Below are 24480 nucleotides of genomic sequence, written 5' to 3'. Positions count from 1 at the left end.
TCGTCTCTGCGAGTACATTAATGTAAACAGCATGGTAACAGAGCTGTAATTTCCTATTCTCCCACAATTTAGTGAACTGTCATAATGTGTTTACTTAAGAATTGATAGAAATATGACACTGGTTTAATTACAGTGTAGTCACTTTGCCTCAATATACTTGGGAAAGTGGCCTTATTGAGCCGAGCTTCCTTTATACTCTATTCTGCTTTGTAATTACTTCAGCTTGATTTATCGTCTTTTCTTTGTGTTTATGGTTGTAAACTGCTCGAGTGAGTAACTTGGTCTGAGAGTGGCTTGTCTCCTTGCAGCAAGGCTAGAAATCTCCCGATGAATCTGAGATGTCTCCGCTGTCAAGACTGCTCACATCGCTCTCAGCCTCCAATGTCACTTTCAAGGCATAATTACACAAGTTGTGTTGATTAGTATGAGAAGCAATTACGCTGGCTTTCCGCTGCAAATGGAGACTGTGATGGCCCTTGATTGACAGGAAGCATCCTGGCTTTAATAAGTAAATGACTATGGTAATTCAGGTACTGAGACCCTTTGATTTGTCAGCATCTTTCTAATTTTTGTGATGTCCTCTAATTTTAATGAACATGAATTTGATTGAATCCGCCTTCAACTCCCTCTGCCCCTTCACCCATATGCCTGTCTCTCCTCTTTGACCAACGAGGGAGCCATATGGTTATACTTCCAGAGCTCCTGAACAATCCTGCTGCTGGTGCTGAATTATCTCTCTCTCTGCATTAATCCAGTTCGTCAGGATACAAAAATTAAATAAACAAACAAACAACGTGCAATTTTGGCATGCTGTTCCAAATGCTTTTCAGCACATTACACTTTCACAAGAGTAGAAATCAGAGGAAAAATTATTTTTAATTGACACTTTGGGGAACATTTTTTTCCCTTTTTATCTGGCTTCCCAGTAAGTTATTAGCTGTTAATTTGTCGGCAAGCTCCCCTACAGCGTCAGATATTTGTTCAAATGCTGGGATCCCCTCAGTGCATTTGTAACTACACTTCAGAAAATGCTGCCCTGTCTAATTATGTAATATAATACTGCCTTTTAGGCAAGTTTATTTTAATTGAATAATATTAGTTCTTGCTAAGTGTAAGCATTTGCAACAGTAATACTTAAAAACAAAAAGGTCTCTACTATATGCAATTGACAGAAGTGTACAGTAAAATCCACCAGAGATTGCGAGTCTGCGGTTTATTCATTTTATAAAAACAATTCTTGAAGATTTAAAGCTTTTACAATAAGATCCGTGTATTTTAGATATTTGAATTGTGGCCAAACATTTGAGTGATGCTGAAATTTGATTGGCCCTACCCTCAATGTCATATTTCTTTCTTTGTTAACCACAGTTGGCCTAATCAAGTAATTCCCTGTTTGTCTTAGTAACCCCCTATAGAGTCATACATGCATAAATATAATAAAATAATTTGCTCTTGCACTCCATAGCCAGGCTGTAATTTATATGGATTGAATGAGCGCTGCATTGTGGAAAAGCACGAGTGGACCAAATGCTCGTTTGTCACCTTTAATAAATGTTGGAATGTAAATTATGAAGTTATGCTTCAGATGTAAATGCACTTTATTCCAGTCCTTTAATGTAAACAGCCCACTTCAATACATTAAGGGGTGGGTGAAGGGCGGGGGTTGGTTTTGACTTGGAATTTTGACCGTTTTCACAATCAATAATAAACACAAAAGAGCAGAGATGGGGAACATTATAACATATTTGAAGTTGGGTTCATAAATTATTGCATGAAAGCAGGCTTGTACACCAAAAATGTAAATACATTAATGTTATTAATAATGTAGTGACTAATAGTTCTATCAAGATGGTAATAGCAGTTTAATGGAATATGACAGCAAGAATGTATTACACTTCTTACATTAAGACGGGACCTCACATGACATTTATCAGGGATTTGTGAAACAATTTTTTTGATTATTTTGTTAAGTTAATTGCTACCCCCCCAATGTCTTCTCTGGGAGAGGGGCAAAAATTGGTAATGGATATTAATTAATAAGTGTCAGTTTTGTGGGTTTGATTAAAAATAATGAAAGCGCAATGCTAATGGGATTTCAGAGTTGCACTGTGTGTGGCTCCCTGAGATTGTGGCTTTATCTGGGGAATCTGAAAAAAGGAGATAGTGGGCTACTCAAGACTTAAATGAAAGTGAAATACAGAAAATGAGAAATTATCTCAAAAAGTAATGTGAGAATTTTGCACTCCAATAAGCCCAACTAGATGTGTAATACTGAAGAATATGAATGATCAAGGTTAAGTTTTTAGTCTGTTACAATTGGAAAGTTGAGTCTGACTCTATTCTCACCTGCAGCTGAGGGATTTTTGTGAATGAAAGAAAAAAACAATTGCCACAAAGAATTCTGGCAAATCTGTCTTTGTGTTATGATTTGTTTGCCAGTAATGTGATGTTGTAAAGCTTGGATGGGATGTGTGTGTCTGTGTTTGTTTCTTCCCAAAGCTTCTCTTTCAAAACTGATGCACCTATTTTGAAAGAGTATCATGAAAATTGAGCCGCACTTGGCACTGATTACAGTGTGGGATCTATGACTACATCCAAGTCCACTACAGTCAGTGTGGAGAATCCCTTGCCAAGTCTTCTTTGTGTCTGTATGCCATCTTCAGCAGAAAGAGGACTTTTAAAAGCTATCATTAAGGTGGTGCACAAGTGTAGATCAGCAGTGAAACAGAGGCTGGCACAGTAAAAAAACAGCCGTAGCCACTGACACAACTGACAATTATCCAACACCTGGACTGGTTCCCCTCCCTGGCATGTGCGTCAAGACTGACGACTTCTTGTTAATGCAGTGATTAACAGGAAGATTGCATTTGTTTTTCCTGCGCAGCTCTCCTGGCAGCAGTGCTTTGCTTTCTTTTTGATTAAAGTGGTAGATGGATGGAAGAATTGTAGCTCTGTCATGAACTTCAAAAGGAACGTTGAGAGGGGGGTGTCAGAAATGTAATAAATAGAGGACAGTCAGAGGCCTTTTTGTCCCACCCATCTGCATTATGTTTATTGTGGGGTTTGGAATTTTGAGGGAGGTATCGGTGGCCTGGAATCTGGTGGAAAGAACGAACAGTGTTTGGTTGTCTCCAAATATGACCATGTTTTTTTGTATGTCTCTCCCTTCTAAGTTTCTATTTTTTAGTGTGTTTTTTTTTCCTGTGACGAAGTGACTGTCCGTCCTCATGTCACATCTATAGGATTACTTCATGCCTTTTCCCTCTTCCACGCTGTATTGAATGGGATTTTTAAGTATCCTGGGGATAAGAAAAGGGTTGTGAAGGGGCTTCGTCAAACAGCCTGTGCTTTTGAAATGCAGAGAGTGGCATTGTCATGTGTTTTCCGTGTCAAGGTCGACAGAAAATGTCAGAACAGGTGCATGTCTGCTGCTGAGCTGCTTGCCAACTCAGCCCATTTGCTGTAACACACCACCCTGTGTCACACAGTGGTTCACTGTTGTTGTCTTCTGTCTTCATTCTTTTGGAGGAGCCTGGCAAAACATGTACTTTCCACTGTCACCACATAAGCTGATATACAGTTGAATTGGGTGTGTATGCCTAAGCTATGACCATTGCCTCAGATTGTCATTTCGTGACAAAAAGTGTGGGTGTTGTGCAGCAGTGACGTGCAACATTCCTTTCTGGTTCTTTCTTTTCTTGTCTGAGTCCTTAAAAACTGATTAGAACATCTTGAGAGACATAACTTTGAAAGGGTAAACACTTTTCTTTAGCGTGATGATTGCAGCACAACAAAAACATTATTTTAAACCATAAACAAAGACATCAACTTCACATAATAAATATATTAGATTTAAGAAAGTGTTCTATAGGAGTATATACTATACGTACTGCTATATACAACTGTCTTATTTTTGGACTACATCTGGCAAACACGTGTATTGAGTTGCATCGTGATGAAATGTCACACTTGATTTTGCCACTCATGACATTCTATAAGCAAATTAAATCTCCCGTGTGTGACCTCACCATAGTGCAGAAATGTTGAAAAGAAGAATCGTTATTGTGTGATGTGTACGCTCATATCCTAAAATGAGAAGACTCAGAGCTGCTACGTCTTTGACTCTGATGTAAGCAATGCATTCTTTCTACACTCATCCTAGTTTCAAACTTAGATTCTCCCTGGCAGTAGGAGGTCTCCAGAAAAGGAGATTTGGTCAGCATTTCTCTCTGTCACTTAGTGTGATCAGGAGCAGACTGCATTTGCTCTTCTTTTTTTTCAAAACCAGATGAAAGGCCTTTCTCATTTGATGATAATTTCAGTCCGTCTTATCTGTCGCTGTAGATATGTGGCGCATTGTCTTGGCAAGTGTGTCTAAATGTTTGTGACTGGTCTCAGTGCAAATAGGCCACAAGGGTAAACTGCAAGGCTTATTCCTCCCCTTTGACTTAACCATACCATTCCTGACCAGTAGATGGCGATGTTAATCTTCTTTGGCTCAGCTCCTGCCTCGGTCCATCTGCCATTATACCATCCTTTTGCCCACTCGTTGAGCAAAGAGGGGTCTCACCCTGTATGGAGGGTCATGCCACCAATTCCTGGCCCCCTTTGAAGATCATGAAATTGCTGATCCAAGACGCACGATTAGTGCATTCAGCCTATCAATTGGAGAAGAGTTGACGTGTGATTATAATGTCACTGGAATGTCACAATCTGCCTGGTTGTCTTTGTGAGCATACTCTCATTCTGTGACACAGTGTGTCCAAGAAGGAATCATTTGATCAATAAAAGGACACTGCTCTCCCTCCATTGTCACTGGCCTCTCTATTCTGTTTTATTAGTCAATTTGGCAGGCTGGCTGTACTTGCACATTAAACCCATGCCAACTTGCTGCAGCTTCACCCCAGCTTCCTGCTTTATTTGCTTATCATAAAGGTTCACTTCATGTTGCTTCTGTGTGTGTGTGTGTGTGTGTGTGTGTTTGTTTCTGTGAGTGGGTGCTGCCTCAGTGAGAGGAGCAGTTTGGATCAGCAGAGGATAGGCTTGTCACAGTAAGTTGCTTGTGACGGCAGCAGATCTTCTCCTGACACCACAACACAACTTCTGTGGTGTGTCGCTTGGACACAAGGTTCACATTGTTTGCTACTGGTGCCGCTCACATTTTGCCTCAATCAACTAATTGAATGTGAAATGCCAGCGGGCCTCGATGATATGAAGGACAACACACAGTGCAGTGGCAGTGTCAAGAAAATCCTTCGTGCCTGTTTATGTGACGCTATCTGGTTGCTTTTCCATTGTAGGTCGCAAAGGATATGACCACAAATGTATGCAAATCGTTTTTTTATTACTAAAAACTTCAATTTTAAAAGATGGATCTATTTATTATCATGGTATATATGATACAACAAATGTTTGGAAAGCTTTCCTTTAAAGTGCACTTACAATAATCAAATGACAAGCATAGATAAATAAACAAGTAGAGAAAAAGTTAGTCTTAAAAGTGTGTCTTCTTTTTTTAAATAACAAAATCATAAGCATTTTTTAAATTTAAGTAAGCAACTACTGATTGATTCATTTTCTATAACTCATGCTTTATATTCATAATTAAAGCACATTTTAGCTTGCCTAGAATTACATTTCTTAAAAGTGGGACTATTAACTTACAACTTTGTAAAACAAAGGAGTTGAATTCAAAATGTTACTGGTGATGTTGATAAGAGAATTGATAATTGTATTTTGGTACATGCAACTGATTTTAAATCTTGAGCTCTCCTGTGTTTTGTTAAGTCTCGTCCATGACTGAAAAGCACATGGAGCTGCTTGTCACAGAATGTCATCATTGACTCTTTGAAAAAAAAAAGAAAAAAGAAAAGCTTCAAATTACAGGAAAGAGGCACTGCATTAAAGAACAAAGGAGATCGATGGCAGTACATTAAATTTATGCGAATGAAAAAAAGTCAACTAATTAAAATTGATTACTCCTGCTTTGTAAATGTGTTTCTGAATTAAATTATTGTATGAAAACATTTTGACCAATTGAGGAGCTGAGGAAGTATCCATTACTGGATTGCAGCTGAGAAGGGGCTGGAATGTTTTGTGGTGGCTAAGTAGTTTGTTGTGCTCCACTGCGACTCCCCTCTCGCACCCCCACTGCTAAAGTGCCATGGGTTAATCTCTGATGACCCTCATCTCTCAGAGCAGCTCCAGCCTCATGGTTTGGGCCTTTTACCTGAATTAAAAGGAATTTGCGGCCTATATAAGAATTTTTGTCCAAAGTAAGTGAAAGTGGGGTGTCACTGACAGAGTCGTTGCTCTTTAGTCATCAGGGCTCTCGGGGCTGCGCAGGCCCCACTGGAGAGGTCCTTATCTAAACAGTCATCTGTCTCGCTGGTTTAGCAAGGGCAACCCCAGGCACCATGACTGACAGTTACACATTAAGAAATGTCAGGCTCTGGTTTACAATCTATTTCTCAAGCGATTTTTGATTTGGCTTACATGTTTCTCCACTTTGTTTGAATATATCTTATTCTATATCTTATTAGTGAAGTTTAAACACTTAACTTGAACCAATATATGTATAGTATATTGAATCCTAAAATATGTGGCTACAGTTTTGACTTATAATTTCACACCATAGCAAAAAAATGTCTCTGTAATTACAGACGAGAACAGAGGAAGGAGCAGGTCAACCTCCTCTCCCTTCATAACCTCAGCACGAGTCTCCTCGGGCATTATTATCTGTTTTTATCTGTACCCTGTTTTTACAGTATGACCGTGTCCTCATTGGATCAAATGTTCTTTAGCCCCTTTCTTGGGCTGAACCTGCTCAACTTTTCCGTTTATGTGATGAGCTCTGAAAAGGAAATGCTGCTCAATGGAAATGTTGGTCTGTACATACAGTGGTCTTGAAAAAAAAAGAAGCTTGATTTCCGTCCACCCCCCACCCCTGCCCCCCATTTACAAATTGCATAATGCACTTTTGATGTCATGATTGTAGCTTTGCCAGTGGCTCTAACACTGACACTAATACCGTGGTGTATGTTATTTTTAAACCTTTGCAATTCAAATGTCAATGATGTTTTCCATGACCCTTTTCCATCTGTTGAATTGTTGACTTTGACCTTTTTTAAATTTCAGAAGTTGGGGACATTCAGTAAAGAGAATAAGACACACAAGTAACACGCTCTATTTACTTTTACTGATGGTACAGTTGTAACACATGTAGTGGGTTTTAATTATGTTTGTTTATAGGAGAAGATGGAAAAGCCATAATTTACTCGTATTCATTTATCAGATTTGCTGATGTTGAAATGTATTTTCAGTTATAGTTGCTCATTTAATTTTCTGCTATTCAAGACAGCACTGCCTCAAAGTGATGTAGGCAATAAACAAACATTTCTCTCCCTCTCTCTTTTTTTGTGTATGAATGACTAAACTCCAGCAGGGCCTTCGTGCGATGTCTGAACTAGTGTGGATGTAGAGGTTAGCTAAATGGTTGAGTCTACACCTCACTTCCTGATGTCTCTCAGGGTCAATAATTTTCTATAGCAGCTCCCATGAGGCCTTGCTTCCTGTGCTAAAGGTCACATTAAGGCGGGAAAGATGTCACAATTAGAAGGGCATTTAAAGCTGCTTTTTTAAAAAGATTAAAAAGCTATGTTGGCCACATCAAGCTGTCAGGCGAATAAAGGAAATACCATAATTGCATTAAAACTTAATTCCTTTCTTGCAAGGCTCTGGTATCAGAGAGGTATTGGGTTAAGTCATTTAAGACAGCTGCCCCTGATAATCGTCCATGAAAGCACCAAATTAATATAGAGCTTCATTTTTTGCCGTCTCTCACTTTCTCTCACTTTTGGCCCTCTAAATGTGTGTTTAGGAGGGGGAGGAATTTGAGACTACCCTAACACAATTTTTGTTCATGTCTATCAGTGTGTTATTATATCAGGGGCACTCCTCCACAAATGTACAGGCCGAGGCAATTTGGAATGAATTGATTCACACTGAGACAGAATCCTTTACTTGCTAATGATTTCCTTTTAGCCCCTCAGTTGAACCCCAGCACCCTTCTTCTAGGTTCATCATGCCCTCTGTCTTTGTGCCGATAAAATGTGTTCATTTACCTTTCTGTGGAACAGATGACAAGGGTTAAAAAGTTGCTAAGTGTGTGGCTATTTTATTTTCTATAACATTGAGAGAAAGTATTAAAGTATTTATATTAAGACAAATAAAAAGTTGCATGTCACATCATACTACTTTTACTCTTAATATGCAGTGTTTTGTGCCCAAAACATACTTATGGAGGTTAAATGGAGATTAACTCTGAGCTGGTAGATGTAGTAGTAATAGATGTAGAAGTTTAATAAAAAAAAATGATTTTAGATGAAATATTGACAGTTTGATTTAAAAGAATCTCAGAGAAAAGCAACAATAGGAAAGCCTCGTGGAATGAAAAGTTGCAAATACAGAATTTGTACTGTCATTACTTTGGGCAAGTAGTGGTTTAGCATGTCGTGAATTATGAAGGCCAAATACAGGAATCTTGAATCGCGTCTTTTGAGGCGTCTTCCTCATCTGCTGTCGTTCTAATACATTTTATTTAGTGCCTTTCACCCAGCCACCTTGAATAACAACATACTATAAAGCAATAAAACAATGTACTTGTACAATGTACAATGTAATAATAAAATAAACAAGAGAGTTTGAATGTTTATTTAAAATCCTGAAATTACCTAAAAGAAGAAAATGTAAGACAACTGAGACATTGCTGTTTGAGTAGGGCAAGGTTGGATTTCACAAACTGCTCATATCCTGAAACCTCAAACTGCAAACCTGCAAAACATCCATGGGTTATAGTTAAGTGATATTACCAGTTAAAGCAAAAATATACAACTGGTTACATGAATTTCCTCAGGCGTAGCTTCCATGCGGTTCGAACATAATTGGATTTAATCTTCATTTCTCGCAATTCAAGGTATCGCAATTGTAATTTTCAGACAAGTGCAGCACAAAGTCTTGTCCAATTCAAACTCAATAACGCTGCCATAATCTTGTCCTTTCATCAACTGCGCTGTCTTTAAGTGTGTTGGTTAATGTTATCTCTTCCTATGATTGAATTTTCACTTCTTTTTCAGCTTTACCTGACACTCCATTGGTTATCTGGTTAGCAAAGATCATTGCCTTTAACATGGAGCACTTTGGTATATTAGCAGTCAACGCTTTACAAGTAACTTCATGATTTAGCTTAATTATTGTTCAGACCCCCCCCAAAAAAACAAAAGTTCCACTGGCTTTGTGAAATGAAGGAAGTATGGAGGAATTACCTACGTAATTTTTGTTTTACTTCTTCATGCTGTCATCCCAAATGTGCCTTTTACTGTTATCCATCTTACCCCTTAAAAGCCCAGTTGTGTGCTACCCAACACTATAACTGGGGTGATCCATAAGTCAATAACAAGACAAGACTGAAATCTGTGCAATGTGGTTATAATTGATTGAGATGTCTGGGTGGAACTTGTGCGAAGCATCTATGTCATCTGCTAAGAAGTGCACTTTTCCCCTCCCTGAAGATCTACCACTACAGTTTTAACCAAATGGACATTTACCTCATTAGTTTGCCGCTGAGCTAGCTGTGGTCCTTACTAAGATGTCATACTTATGCCTGTTAAAACTGACACCATTTTCTTGTCAATATTGTGCTACTGAAATTTTAAGGGAATGTAAACATGGTTTGCGCATTCAGCATATTCTTCCACTATTAGGTCATTTGCCTCTCACGGGGGCCTACATCACTCTTGTGTGGGTGGGTGTTTGTGTGTTTTATACACGAATCGTATTAGAATATTATTATTATCTCTGGTTTCTGCTTTTGCCACAAGTTGTCTTGTAGGCTCACTTAACACTAACAGCCAGACCTTTGCCAAGAGATTTATTTTTTTTGCCTTGTTATCAAAAGGATATTTTCTCTGTGTTTTGACTGCATCTTTCAGCCCAGAACATCGGTTGGTGGTTCACCATGCAAATGATTTAATCTGCTTGTCACAATGAAGGTTCTGGGTGACTGACTTTAATACGCCCTCAGCATATAGAGATCCAGGAAATTCCATACCCTTTGTGTAACCCTTATGTACATCAAGGTCACAGTGGTGTCACAGAAAAATGGTAGATGAATTGTGGCAGCATCTCTTGGGATGAATGTGGTACATTTGAGTAAAACTCCCCATTTGAAGTTTCATTACTATACACAGCATAGTACACAGGAAGGCTGAGGATGATGTGTGGTATTCTCCTGTGCAGTCCTCTCTCATTTGAATAAAGGTGGTCTTAAGTTGCTTTTCAGCATATTCTTTGCCGAGCAATGACATGTCAAATACATTTTCATGACTTTAATAATCCTGTGCCGTGATTCTCCACTGTAGTGTGTGTTTGTCACAGAAATCTTACTCTTTACACAGCAGCTTCCCTGCCACACCTTACCCCGTGGACAAGTTTAAACTGCAATTCTTTTGGATTGAAACGGGTTCATAGTGTATGCAATGCATTACCCAAAACGAATTACCACTGGCAAGGCGCTCAATCATTTTGTATCTTTCAACACTAAGAGAAAAGAAGAGTAATCAAAACCTTTCAACCTATTAGAGGGATGACTTTTACAATTGAATCACGGGGACCACAGGTGCGATAATAAGTCATCTAAACCTCCCCTCCAGTGTGTTTCCCCTTTCTCTGTGTTCTTACATATTTATCTATTTTAGGAGGCGCCGCTTCACGGCACCCACTTCAAATTTATGTTTTAATGCCATTTGAGGAAGATTTTTTTTCTCCCTCCAGTTCTTGGAAATGCATACTGTGGTGGAAAATTAAGGTGCATCTCGAAGGAAAACATAATAGAATCGATGAACGCACTGCACTTAAAACTACTGATGTTCTGATGCTATTTAACGTTCTAGTGCATTAACGTTTCAAGTCATTACAACATTCAGGCCGGGTGATTTGATCATGGCGGGTTTTTAACTGGAAGAATTACAGAAGTTTTCAGCCTAGGATTCTCAAGTTATTAGATACAAATGATCACCTCTGCATTAAGTATAGATTTTCCTCCACTGCGCACTTAAGAATGGAAGTTTGTCTTTAAGAGGGTAATAGCAAATTAAGCTCCATACTCCATTTGTCCAGCACTCATGATGGGCTAATTTTATAACTGCTGATTTGGTCATTCCCCACATTTAGCTGGAAAGTGGTCAGGTGGTCTTTCTCCTCACTGTTGGGTGTGGAGGTTTAGAAGCAACTATCAAATGGAATCCATTTATGTCTTTTTTTTTATAACGAACCTTTTCTTTAAAAAAGGTCTAGACTATTATTTGTACTGTTAAGAGCATCACTTTCCTGTGCACCTTGTCTTCTTCCTCTCCCATTGTCTCACTATGAAATTAAATCACATGTGTCTCTTCCCAGATTACCACTGCTGTAAAATTCCTACAGAACACGAAAGTTCGTCAGAGTCCTTTGGCTACCAGAAAAACTTTTCTGAAGAAAAAAGGTAAGAGACATTTGATCTTTGACGTGATCTTTGTTAAATTCAGTTGTGAAACCCCCAAAATCTGAAATAAAAAAAAAGATACTAATACTTGTTTTTGTGTTTACAAAATGTGGTGGGTTTTTTTTTGGACAAGATTAGTCAGTAAAGGTCAAAGGTTGTGGTCATAGCTCTTTGCCCTCGAGGCTTTAACTGGGGTCGATTTGTGACTTTGGCTTCAGAGTGCATGATTCAGGCGCTCTGAATAAATGACACACCAGTTGGGATGCTCCTTTGGGTTCAGGAAAATTAATATTGACAAACTCTCTCTGCATTTTCAATGGAATTATCAATATTGCCTTCCAGCATTTTAACCCTTTTACTTAATTTAACTGTTATCGTAAATTTGTGGCATGACACAGGGAGGTTTTCTAAGCAGGGACAGTGGAAATGTTTGCTGGCTCTTCACTTTCTTTGCAATTCATAGAAATAATTTCTGACACATGGCAGAATATTGTTTGTGCAATAAAACTTGCAAATAGCTTTATTACTCTGAACTCATTTAAGTTGGGTCAATATAATGCAGTGGTGGAAATGTGCAGTTCGAAGCCATGTATTTCTTAGAGGCAGCCTATGGCTAAGCAGTGGCAATGTGCTCAGAGAGTATGTGGCTTTTTTTCAAGTATTTTCCAGTATTTTTATTTCAGTTCTTCATCCCCTTAGTATTTAGGGGACTGTACCTCTGCTGTGCTGGGGGACGTTGCCTTCACCATTAATGTAGCCAAACAGTGAAAAGTGAGCCTAAAAGCTCCAAGACTGGGAAAGGTAACCTGAAACCAAATCCATGGTTGCCGGCTGCTGCTGCACACATCTCATCTGGCTCTAATGACTCTTGGTATCTTTTGAAATTTCTTTGTCTTTGTGTCTCATTATTGACAACGAAGGCATGTTCACTATCTACTGTTGGTTATCTCAAAATGCAATAAGGCCTCATCTATACGAAATGATGTCATGCTACACCTCATTTTCTTCGTACTTTGTGCTTTGCTGTAAACTCTACAGAGCTCCACTATCCAAAATGGTATGCTCTTACTGCACTTTAAGTCCATGAAATATGTATGGCGCTTTGATGTAGATTTATTTTGGAAAGTCAGTTCCACTAAAGATCTAAACAAGAACCCTCAATTTGCATAAGGACATCGATCTCAGGAAGAGAGAGGGTAAAGATGATAGAAAATAGAGTAATGTAACACTAAGCATAAAGTATGTTTGACTATCACTCTGCAGAGAACTCTTGACTTGTATGGTATAGATGTACATAAGTGAACTTGGAAATTTCATTCTTCACTTCCCTGTGTCGTTTCAGGAAAGTGCTCGTCAATAACCTCATATCTAATTAAATCTGTTTGTTTTCCTTCATTTTCACTTCAACTCACTAATTTCAAGCTTGAAAGTATTTATTTAGTCTCCATGAAATTGTGTCTAACATGTGTTTCTAAAGTGACCTTAAACGATGTATATTAAATGTCGGTGATATTTAATAAGGAAAATATAAGTTGAAAGATAGACGTAGTTCTGTGTAATGTTCCAGAGTTATTGATGCCCCAATGTTAATCAATCTCCTATTCTGTCTATGTGACTTTAAGACAATTCATGATTCACTAGAGTCAACTTTTCTTCAAGTCTGTCTTACACATATTTATAAAAACTACAAAGAAGTGCTGGCATCCACAGTAGAGTAACAGCAGGAAAAGCAGTAATGTATTTTTTTCTGAATCATGCATTCTTTTGCACATTTTTCCAAAACTTTTAAGAAAAATAGAGAAAGAACTGAGTATGGAACCTCCATCAAGTATCTCACAGTGTCAATACACTCCCCCATCTCACAAGGTTAACAATTGTAATCTTTGAATCCTCTAGCCGAACCAAATATACCCATTTATTCCATCAGCCAAAACCTTTACCCCAGGAAAATTTAATCCAAATATGTGCTTTACCTTTCTGAGCTATGCTGCCCAAAAACAAACACAATTAAAAACATAACCTCCATTACAAAGATAATTAATACATTGAATATAACATGCTATACTTAATATGTTAAATGTAATATGCTTCACATGTCCTCTATGTGTCTTCCCACTATTTATGATTTTGCAGCACTTGAATGAGTTGTATTTCTCACTTACAATTAAAGTGTAGCATAAAAAACATTTGAGAATTATATGTAATCTGTGTCTACACAAGTCTCTGTGTTTAGTGGAATATGGTCATTATATTTGCTGATTGTTTACTTATTTTCTGCCTCACATTAGCCATAGTATTAGAGTTAATATGGTTAAGTTCTGCACAGACGTAACAGTGGGCCAATACTCACATTTTTGTAATCATCATGAATTGTCCTCTTGGCCTTTTGACCTAGAAACTCAATCAGCCTCCTCCTCCCTCAGTCACGACAACAAATATGCCAGTCTTAATTTCTAATACAGTTTAATGTCATATTTATGTAAATACTTCTGGATTTTACTCTATATTAACAGCCAGAAATGTCAAAGCACACATAAAATGAAACAATACCATCTCCTGGTAGAGTGGAATTTAAATTGGATTCCTCTTGCTGCCAGTACTTACGCTGGACAGCTGATGAAGGGGAAAATAGGGCCCACTTTGATTACATGTTGCTGAATCTTTACACAATAATCTCACTCGTGCATATTATTTCTCTGCACATTTGTGTCCTAATCTGCGGTGAAGGATGTCTCTCTGGTTACATTTTTTTCCCCAAAGAGACCTTAATAGTATGGTTATTTCAATATTCATTGAAAAATATAATTTTCTGTTTTGCTTCAGCTGTCAATTTCAGAATATGAATTGGCAATTATGTAGTCCAGTATTTCTAGCTGCCCCTCTTGCGTCCGTGTTTAATAAAGTGGCTGAAATATTGAAACTTTGTCACTTAGATGAAATATAAATCAAGATTGAGATCAGATGTTTTCTCTTCCTTTTTGTAAGGAGTGGCAAAATAAATTGCATATAAACTGTCTTGCAGGCCATTTTGAAGCAATTTTCCTTCACTTTTTCCCTGCCAAGTTCAAGTAAATTTTATTGTGTTTGAGTGAAATATAATGTGCTACAGTCTCATCTAGTGAATTGTGCCATCTATGTCCTCTACAATCAACAGATGTAACAACTAAGGAGTGCTGGGACCCATTTTGGCACCACAATTTAACCCAGACAGTGAGCAGTTACACACATAATTATCAAAAAAAAATTCTAATTCTCAAGGCAAAGTCAGGAAGATTTTCCAGCTTTCACCATGTCACTTTGACCATGGGCCATAAACTGACTCACACCCACTTTCAGATTACTAAACAGAGTGCAGTTTGGGAGCGTAAAATACAGCAAATGCTACATACACTGTGTGTATTACAGGTAATTTCAGCATGTGAAACAGGCACAGTACATTGTCTGTCAGTGAGACATAAATGATGGCTTGACTTATTTCTTTTTTATATCATCCCAGTTGTTATTGACTTGAATAAATAATGCTAATAGATTTCACCCTCAGAGGGCCACTGATCCAGGGTCATGGGGAACACAGGTAGACTGTTGGTCTATTACCATACCTGGTATGAAGGTAAGGGTAAGGTTCATCATTTCAGATATTAATAGGATCCTGTTTGTAAGTGGGGTTATGTGACTCACCTCTCGGACAAAAATGACAATGACCAAGGCCTGCGTAGAAGGTAAAGGGATTGATGTGGTTATAAATTACTCCACGGCGCCACCTAGCCCAGTCCTTGCCTACTTTGTCATCACTACAAGGCGATAAAGCAGGGAAATGAGAGCAGAGTCCGCTTTTTTAATACATAAATGAATACTCTATGAGAGTGGTCATTATTTAGGGCATGCCATTTTCAAGCAGTTGTCCTGAACTAAATGACATGTAGAATCTCTCTCGCCAACACAGCATGGGAAACAGGTTGAAGTTGCACTCGTCTTCTTAATAACCCATTGACCTCCATCTATTTATGACCCCTGCCATGCATTTTTATTTTTTTCTAAATACAATATTCAAAATGTAAGTAATTTTCACTCAAGGGCAACTTCATAATTCAGCCCTTGGCAGATAGCGAAAAAGGCATTCACCTTTTACCACCCAAAATATTTTAGTAAGCAATTTTTATAATTGGCTGTCCGGCATGGGTCTTGACCCATAAAGTCCAGAAGTGCCAGAATTGGAGAAATGGATTTAATGCAAGAGCCTTGCTGCTTCTTTGCCCTTAAAAAATACCCGGAGAATATGAGCCACTGAAAATAGAGCTGTAAATAACCTGACGAGCAATGGGTTTTCCTTTAAATAAATACCGATCAGGTTTATGTTGAAAGACAATAGAAAACGTAGCCCAGATATGCAGTTTACAGTATTTATAGCTGTAATATCGAGGTGCCAGCACCGTAATTTCATGCCCCAATGAGAATGGCAAGGTCAAAGCAAATGCTTTGGCTGAGCATCTGCTAATACGGTGACTCATAAACAGGCACTGTGTGTATCAGGTGCACCAAATAATACAGTATAATGAAATACAGAATAGCTTTCCATTATTGTTCTTTTTTATGGTGTCGTCATTAGGTGTAATTTATGTCTTAAAAAAATTCATCTCCCCACAGTTCGATCTGAAATGGAGGTCCGGGGGTCATTCCACAGGTTTTGGAACCCGTAATAAATTTCACAATCCCTTTTTGGTCTTTTCCCTTTTATATGTAAAACTCACTTTCACATTTGTCCTTTTTTCTTTGGGATCTAAAGGCCCTTTCATTCAGTGTTGTCTTTCCATCGGAAATAAAACATCAGAGCCAACAATACGACGCAGCAAGCTGTAATTTGATTAGAAGACAGCTTTAAGAATTTCTGTGTATTTTATTTTAATGAATGTGGAAAAAAAACTTTCAGTTGCTATGTACATAATATCAAATGTAAACAGTCATTCACATGTTCATACATGAAGCTCTTTTTTTTTTTTTTAAAAAAAATTGCATTTCAAGGTGAAATGAAAAACCTTGTTTTTATTTCTTCTCATTCGGTGAAACTGAGATCTTTGCAAGTCTCACTCAATAGTCTGCCACCATGTAGTCTGCTGTGGTCAGATGAATCAGGAGTCTAGGGACACATTATTGCTTATTTGACAGTGCAGTCTGACTGCACAAACTCAGCACATGGTGACACCATTTCCTGGCACTCAGGACCAGCTGTAGACTACAGGCTGGCCAATATTTGCCTTCAATTATTCAACAATTTTCATGGTCATTTTGAAATCTTTGGAGCATTTAAATAAGTGACGAGAGGGACATTCCCATGGCATAAGCTGTGTGGTACAATATCAAAAATGTCTTTATGCTTTTAGGGTCATTCATACAGGAAGAGGTTAATGTGGGCGGTTCAACTTGTTACTCAGATTTCACTCATAAAATGCTCCAACATATGTTCAAATACGAGGAAACTAATTTATGTTTAGAAATGAAAACATGTGCTTTAAATGTTTACTCAGTATTATCAGTCCACAATGAAGTGAGTGTACACTTTGGCTATGAAGGTCACTCTACAGGCCATTATCGGAGATATGGCTTTGTGCAGTTACTTTTAATAAAAACACAAGGGCCATCTCTTGGAACACTGAAATGAACATTTTCCAATTTCTCTTGATGCCTCTGAAAACACAAAGGAAGCTTATTCTGAGCTTGTGTAAATTCTCTAAATCCACAGGGAATGGTCCAAGTAAAAGGCTCTCATACAAAGGGGATTTCTGTCAATAAGCAAGGGAAATGGCTTATAGAAATGAATTGTAAAATGTTAGGCTACAATGAGCAGTGTTCTATGAAATTATAATTATATAATATGTACTCGTATGTTATTAAAAGCTTAGCCATTCTTTTTTTTTAAAACCAAGAACAGTATGTACCATACTGCTTTTGATTTGCTATTAAATGTAATAGTACATTTTTAATTTTGATATACTTTTTTTGGTTTGTTTTCAGACAGCACTATTTGGTTATGCTGTACGTTATTGTAGTTCTTCCGAAGGAATATTTTCCTTTTGTTTAGACCAAGATCATCATTAAAAGATGATATCCACAGCAATGGCAGCTTTTGGTGCTTGAAATAAAATACTTTCTTGCCACAAAAGGAGATGTTCATATTAGATTCTTTTCTCCTCCCCCCTGATTCTCCATCAGGGAGCCCTTTGCAATTTAATCATCACTAAAATCATTAAAAAGATCTGAAGATTAAATTATATTGGCATTTGCAAAATTATGTAATACATTTACATTACAATGAAGAAATTAAAATAATGCATTTTCGCTGTCTGGGGTTTATGAAATCTCCACTTGGGAAATATAACTGGAGAAGTGGACAGACTCTTATTTTCTTTGCCTTTGGTGGCAGTTAATAGGCTAGCAGAGTTTCAGATTTCATTGTGTGAACCTTTCCTCACTATCTTTCTTTGATGGATGTCTCTGAAGCAGAAACTCTCAATGGAGATTCCCATTGCGAATCATTAAATGAAAATATTGTTTTTAGAATAGCGTTTGTAAAATTCAATGAAGATTTGACTTACTTTCTTTAAATTGTACTTAAAAGATTTGTGTAGCGCGAGGGAAGAATTTAAGGATGTATTATGATAGGCCAGGAGCCATTTGGTGGTCCCATTAACACACAGTTACTGCACATACCCCTCCTTTGCTGTCTTTAAAGTTGAGTGTCTTGATTTCAGGACTTACAGATGAAGAGGTAGAGTTGGCCATCCAGCGTTCTGGCAGCACAGAAGAAGTCCTGCCTCTGAACCCTGTAGCGGTCCCACATCCACTCCATGCAACCCAGCTGGTTCCTGTACCTCAGAGTGAGTTTACCCATTTTTTTTAATAAAAATTCTTTTTATATTTATGTCCAATCTCCTAAAAATGTATTTAGTTGAGTCTAATTTAAAATTCACATTGTTGTTCAGTGTAGGTTTGCTTTTGGAGATCTTCACTGTTTCTTATGAAGTTAAACCCACTAAACTACAGTAACTGTAGCTCACCAAATATCAGCATCTTAACAAGGATTATAGACTTGTATGCAATGCAACATTTGCCTTCGACTCAGGGAAAACTTACGACGCACAACAATGCACTTGAAGTCTCCTATGCCATTCTCTTTCAAGGGGCTCCTCCATGGCAAGACCCCACACCACAACCTGTATCTTTATTACCTCAGAAGGTTATGAGTGCTGTCCACTGATTTACCAATGCAGAATGAAGTCCGCGTAATGCTTAACCCATATGACAATGATTCCAGATGTATTCCACCCTCATTTATTACCACACTGTCCTTGACTCCCCCGGCATCTCATGTTTTGTAATGAAAGTGATGTTGATGGGATGGCCATGTAGTTAGGGAGACTAGCTGCTCTCCGTCCATAGTGGGGGGTTTTATATCAAAACGGCTATAAGGGAGCTGCATAATGAGGTGAGAGCCGGGAGTCTTGTATGGGGGGTCATGCTGAAAAGAGGGGGCTACCTCCCTTTGATGTCCTTGTTATGGGGACGGTGCATGGGGACCCGCATCCATCTCTGTCGAAGTAATGGATACTCTGATCTCTATTTCCACGCTGTAGAAGGACAGGAAGGCCTCCACTGAACCCAATAAATTTGAGAGGAGATTGGAAAAACGGGGGATGGAGACCACAGTTCCACAGCTTAAGTGACCAAATAAAAAAAGGAAGATGGCATAGTAGAAGTAGCAGAGGAAAAGGAGAGACAGGAAGAATGGAGGGTCCTAAAGGGGGGAAAGAGCATGTGAAGACCCTAGTGATGCAGTGATGCTTGCTCAGGGTCAACCACCTACCCCAAGGACTCCAAAGCCTTTCAGAAGCACAGTATTCTGAGATAGGTGACAGTATATTGCAGCTATAATGTTGATGAAGACCCAAATGTATGTGGTTACCATGTGGATGTTGGAGAATAATTCAAAATTTTCAATAGGAGAGGTTACAGATTTAGCCCTGAATGCTGCTGAGGCAGCAAGGAAACATGCCCTTGAGTAAGTTGATGAAGGAGCGTTAAAAAAAAAAAAGCACTCACCTTGAAAATATACCATACAGTCCAATATGACAGTGGCTCTCATTTTATTTGCATGATAAATTCCACAAGTGGTCGGGCGTAAGATCAGTCTGGTTTACTTCAGTCCAGTAAACATGCACCACATAACCCATTAGGTGAAATCAGACCTGTTATAGAATATCAGTGATGTACTTCAGTGGCTTAGCCTCCAATAATATTCTGTTTATCTGGATTTCACCAGAGTGAATAAAAGAAAATCTCATATACTGTATTTCCGCCAAACCTGTTTGTTGTTTAGTGACATTTTCAGTTGAATGCCTCTCATATGTGGGGGAATTTCCACTTTGACAGACAGTTAGCCTACCAAGATGACAGCTTGCACAATGACACACTTTCACATTATCCGTCACTTAGCAAGACAATCATCAACCTCTAAACACACAAACAAACCTTTTTGTTCATGGCAGTTATTTTAAGAGTTCTGTATGTACACAGTGTTGGTCTTTTCTGCTGGAGTGGGTACCCTTTTAATGTTCTGTTAGTATACAGTGTATGAAATAAGTACCACAAAGGGATATTTAGGATTGCATCGTTTGTATAAAGGGCAGGTAATAATTGCTAAAGCAGCCAACAATGGCAACAACCAGTAGTTTTGCATGTTGTTGGTAATTTAGAACATATTCTGTGAACATATCATATCTACTAACCATTGTACAGACCCCAGTTTTTGACTACAAAAACTAATTATTCAGCAGGCATTAAAAAATGATCTGAAAAAATGGGTTATGCCATTTGCACTTGTAAGACATTCATAAAGTTTCGTGCTGCCGTATGTTCACAAAACGATGTTCTCAGTGTGCCAGAGCTGGAAACATTATGAGCAAGCATTTTACCCACATTAAAATGAAAGCAAACCAGTCTTTTTCTCAGCACATCAACACATGTTTTTATCCTCCAGGTTCAGCAGGCTACAGATGGAGGGACTATGGTGCCCTCACCATCATTATGGTGGGCATAGCCTTTGGCTTTCATCAGCTTTACAAGGCAAGTTACACCCTGCGTCTCCTGCACTTAAGACCATCAATTGACTTTGTTTTCACAGTTACTGTTTCTCTAAAATTTGTTATACACATTATGTTTGCCATCCTAAGATCTGTCAGTAATGCCTCTCCCTGATATTGCATTTAAATTGGTGGGCTTAGCTAGTACATCAGTTTATGACAAATTGTGGTGCTCGAATAGAAGGCGCTTCTGCAGTATGTAACATCACTCTGGTCTTGTTATTAAAGCTACCCTGCTTTATGTCAAAGCATGATCTCATTTGAACCCCTTTTTACTTCCCCTTCCCTCCTCCCCTTGGATACACATTTTTTTCCTCCAAAAAATATAGTTGCTAACACAGCACACAACCATTTTTTTTGCTGTCCCATCGTCTAAAAATAATCACCTTGGTTTTTATCTGGCTTAGCAGCCCTTGAACATGAGCTCATGAGGCCCCTTGTCCCCGGTGACATTAATCCCATAGTGGTTGTTAGTAGTAGTCTGAGTGGCATGTGGAAGCCATTACTCTCATTTTAGAGGAGGACAGGAGCTCCAGCAGTAGCTCTTGGCCTAGATGACAGGCCATTCTCCTCTGTGTCTGTAAGGGAGAGACGGGGAGCACGTATCATGTACATGCATATGCCTACCTGACCCTGTCAGACATATTGGCTTCTATTTAGATCCTGTTATGTCCTATAATTTCATTCTTTAATACAGAGCCTTTTATAAGGCTGCACATGCACAGTCAATTCCTCTACCTCTGTGGTCTTTCACCGATAAGAACACACCCTGTACCAGCCTACATGCAGCAGGGTTTGCCAGCCTCTGGTCTCCTGGGAGGTGGGATTCCCTGGTGGGACGGCACAGGTTGCTGTCATGTCACTGGAGCGTAGCGCCAGTCGCACCATATGTCCAGGCTTCTGTCCATACTTTATTTACGTTATAGCACACCTTGTAAACATCACACTCCCAGCAACCCACTTATTAATTACCACGTGTTGACACTCATTTAATCTTTTTCTCTAAAAAGTGTTTATTACTTGTGCTGGTGTGTCTGCTTGCCACCTGCGCTGGGGAGAAAACCCGGCTCTGGCAGCAGCAAGCTGCAACCGGCTGTGAATAGGTGATCCTTATTCAGCCTTAAAATCATAGACAATGGTTATCTTTTCAAATACATATTGAGAAAACAATTGTCTATATATATGATTTGATAAAGTTTTGTTTATTCAGTGGCAGCTTTGTGTGTCGAAGACCATGTATTTTCCCTGTAGGTCTGTCTCTTGCTTTCTGCGTCCTTTTAATTCATTGGTATTGCTGGGTGTGTGTTTTTGACCACAGTTGCTTTTATTATGGATTAGTATATTTGTCTATAACTTTCACAATAATATTAAATGGAGTAAAAAAAGTCATTTAATACTTGATGAATAACATGCAATCAGTTGTCAAAAATGTTGATTTTTGTCATATCAACCCATGGTTTCAACATGCTGTAGTTGTGTATAATTATATCAGCTGCTTGGACACTGCTTAAACATGCGCCGCATCATGCAGATTAGACAATTAGGCATCAGTTCAACAAAACAATGCCATTTAACCCATCACAGCCAAGTGTAGGTGGGCATGTCTTTTTCTTGTCTTTTTGCCCCTTCCCACTGAACAGAGGTGTAATTTTGTGCCATGCTTTTAATTGCAGAAATACATCCTTCCCCTCATTATGGGCAGGCGAGACGACAAGAAGCATCTGCAGAGGATGGAGAGCAACATTGCGGCAATGAGTGGCACGCTGACACAGACAGGTGAAGATTAATATCTTCATCACTTTCTCCCTCCTTAACATTTTCCCTCATTTATCTGTCGCCAAAATCGGGGGGCCCTGCACGTTTTTAACAAATGACGCTGCTGTCATTTCGCTTTAATTTGAAATTGCTTGTTTACTGTCAGGCTCAGGCTCAATTAATTACGTTTCGCTGAAAAGCTCTTAACCTCGGAATATTAATGAGGAGTTGGGAAATGACAACTTTTCTTCCCTCCTCTCGTCCCCCCTCACTCCCCCCCTTCCATCCGTCTCCCCTTGCACCAACTTCACCCCCATCTAAACCTCCACCACCATCATTGTCATCCACCTTCTTCCCAATAGGTGGTGAGAAAGTTCAATTTAATTTTGTGTATGAGTGTGCGTGTGTGAGAGTGTGCAGCATGGCACTGTGTGTTGTCCGGGCTCACCACTGGCCCTAGTGTGATTAAGTGTACGTTGACAGGTGCGGCTCCCATGTTGGACAGGTGAGGAATCTCAACCTGTCTGTCAGACATGGAGAGAGAAAGAGAGAGAGAGAGAGAGAGTGAGCGTGGTTGGGAGATGCTTTCCTAGCTCTTTGTCAGTATAATTAAAAATCCCAGGAGGCGTAAATGAGGGAGACACTCTGAGAAAGTTTGGTCTTGTTAGCAGCTCTGTTGAGCTGGACTTTGTTTTTTCAACCACAGTTTTTAAAGCCTAATGAGTTAAGTAACAAAGATAATGAAGGAAAAAAAAAAACACTTTAAATTGTGAATTTTCAATAACATTGTATGATAATGATATTAACAATAATATGTTTTATTTGTTTAGCACAGTGCTTCTTAATTGCATAAAACAACAATATGCTATTAAATAGAAATAAGTAAAATCTCACAAGTTAATGAAAGTGCGCTCTTTTTAAGAGAATGTTAAGAAACAAGTGATATAAAAGCAGAGTTTGGGCCTCTGAAGTCCAAAAGCATGAATGTTTATAAGTCCCCAGTTGGTTTTAGTTAGGTTTCGGTGTGTGTTTGACTTTTGTTTTTGATATATAAATATATTTTCTAACTAAATAATATGCCTGAAAATGTGATGTTGAAGTCTTTGTAATGTGTCCATGAGCTCTGTCTACCTGTCTGTATGAGACATGAAACAAAGTAAAAACTTAGCTTTAGAAGTTAATAATAAATCCTCTGATCATAGAGAGAAACTATATGTACTACTGTTTGTTTATGTGGAGGATGAGCCGTTGAAATACAAATAGCCCTATTTAATTTGTGTATGCCCTCCTGTGACGTTAATACAGGTAGTGTTTGTTTGATTTTCCAAATTGAAATAAATTACATTACCTGTCACGAACCAGTATACTGTAGATGAAACAGTTGCTATTACCATTTTATCCAGTCACACCCATGCTATTGTTTTCTGGCTGGCAAAGGTAGGTGGAGGGTTAGTATTTGTGTAAGATTGCGTGCGAGGTGTGCCACCCTGAATCTGATTAACAAATATATGCCCTTTTATGTTCCTTTTCTCCCAACTATGCAAACGCAGTTCCTCGCATTATTTTGCTGCCCATTCTTATCACTATCTGGAGATTTGCCAACCCACAAACCATGTTTTGTTTGTCAGTAAACACAGAGTTTCAGAGTGCTCCTGTTTTTTTTTGCTGCGAGAAGGTGAGCCTCCACTGGAAAAAAAAAAAAACATGGGTCTTTTCTTTATCCAGTGTGGGGAACTAATTTGCTATGACTGCAGTAGCCAAGCTGCTATTGTAGTTAATGACTGTTGTAGTTAACAGTTGGGGAGAGGGGTTGCAATTACATTGAGAGTTTTCTCCCCCTGCTTTCCCTTTGTCTTTCTCTCCCTCTCACTCCCTCTCTCCTCGCTGCACTGAGTAATAGCGGCCGACTGCCTTGCTGCTGCCAATTGCTTGAACCCCCTTTTGTTAAAGTTCATGTATTTCTCTAGTGCCGGGTGCAATGAGGTGATGTATTCTTTTGAATGAGGACTACATTAGTCTCTCTCACCAGCCACTGCTCGAGAGTAAGGGCTT

General features: G+C 38.7%; 1 protein-coding gene across 3 annotated transcripts in view; it reads left to right on the top strand.

Moving 5' to 3' along the window:
* pex14 (peroxisomal biogenesis factor 14) overlaps positions 1-24480 on the top strand; it is a 42624-nt gene that overhangs the window by 6679 nt on the left and 11465 nt on the right. For all 3 annotated transcript variants that reach the window (XM_044038712.1, XM_044038710.1, XM_044038711.1), the window contains exons 3-6: positions 11455-11539; positions 18286-18411; positions 20571-20656; positions 22347-22449. In XM_044038712.1, coding sequence (XP_043894647.1) covers positions 11455-11539; positions 18286-18411; positions 20571-20656; positions 22347-22449 — 400 coding nt within the window. The remainder of the gene's footprint in view (positions 1-11454; positions 11540-18285; positions 18412-20570; positions 20657-22346; positions 22450-24480) is intronic.

The sequence above is a fragment of the Solea senegalensis genome, linkage group LG11 (assembly GCF_019176455.1).
Source record: "Solea senegalensis isolate Sse05_10M linkage group LG11, IFAPA_SoseM_1, whole genome shotgun sequence".
NCBI classification, from domain to species: domain Eukaryota; kingdom Metazoa; phylum Chordata; class Actinopteri; order Pleuronectiformes; family Soleidae; genus Solea; species Solea senegalensis.
Note: the sequence above shows the minus strand (reverse complement) of the source record. Positions and strands in the feature narration are given on the sequence as shown.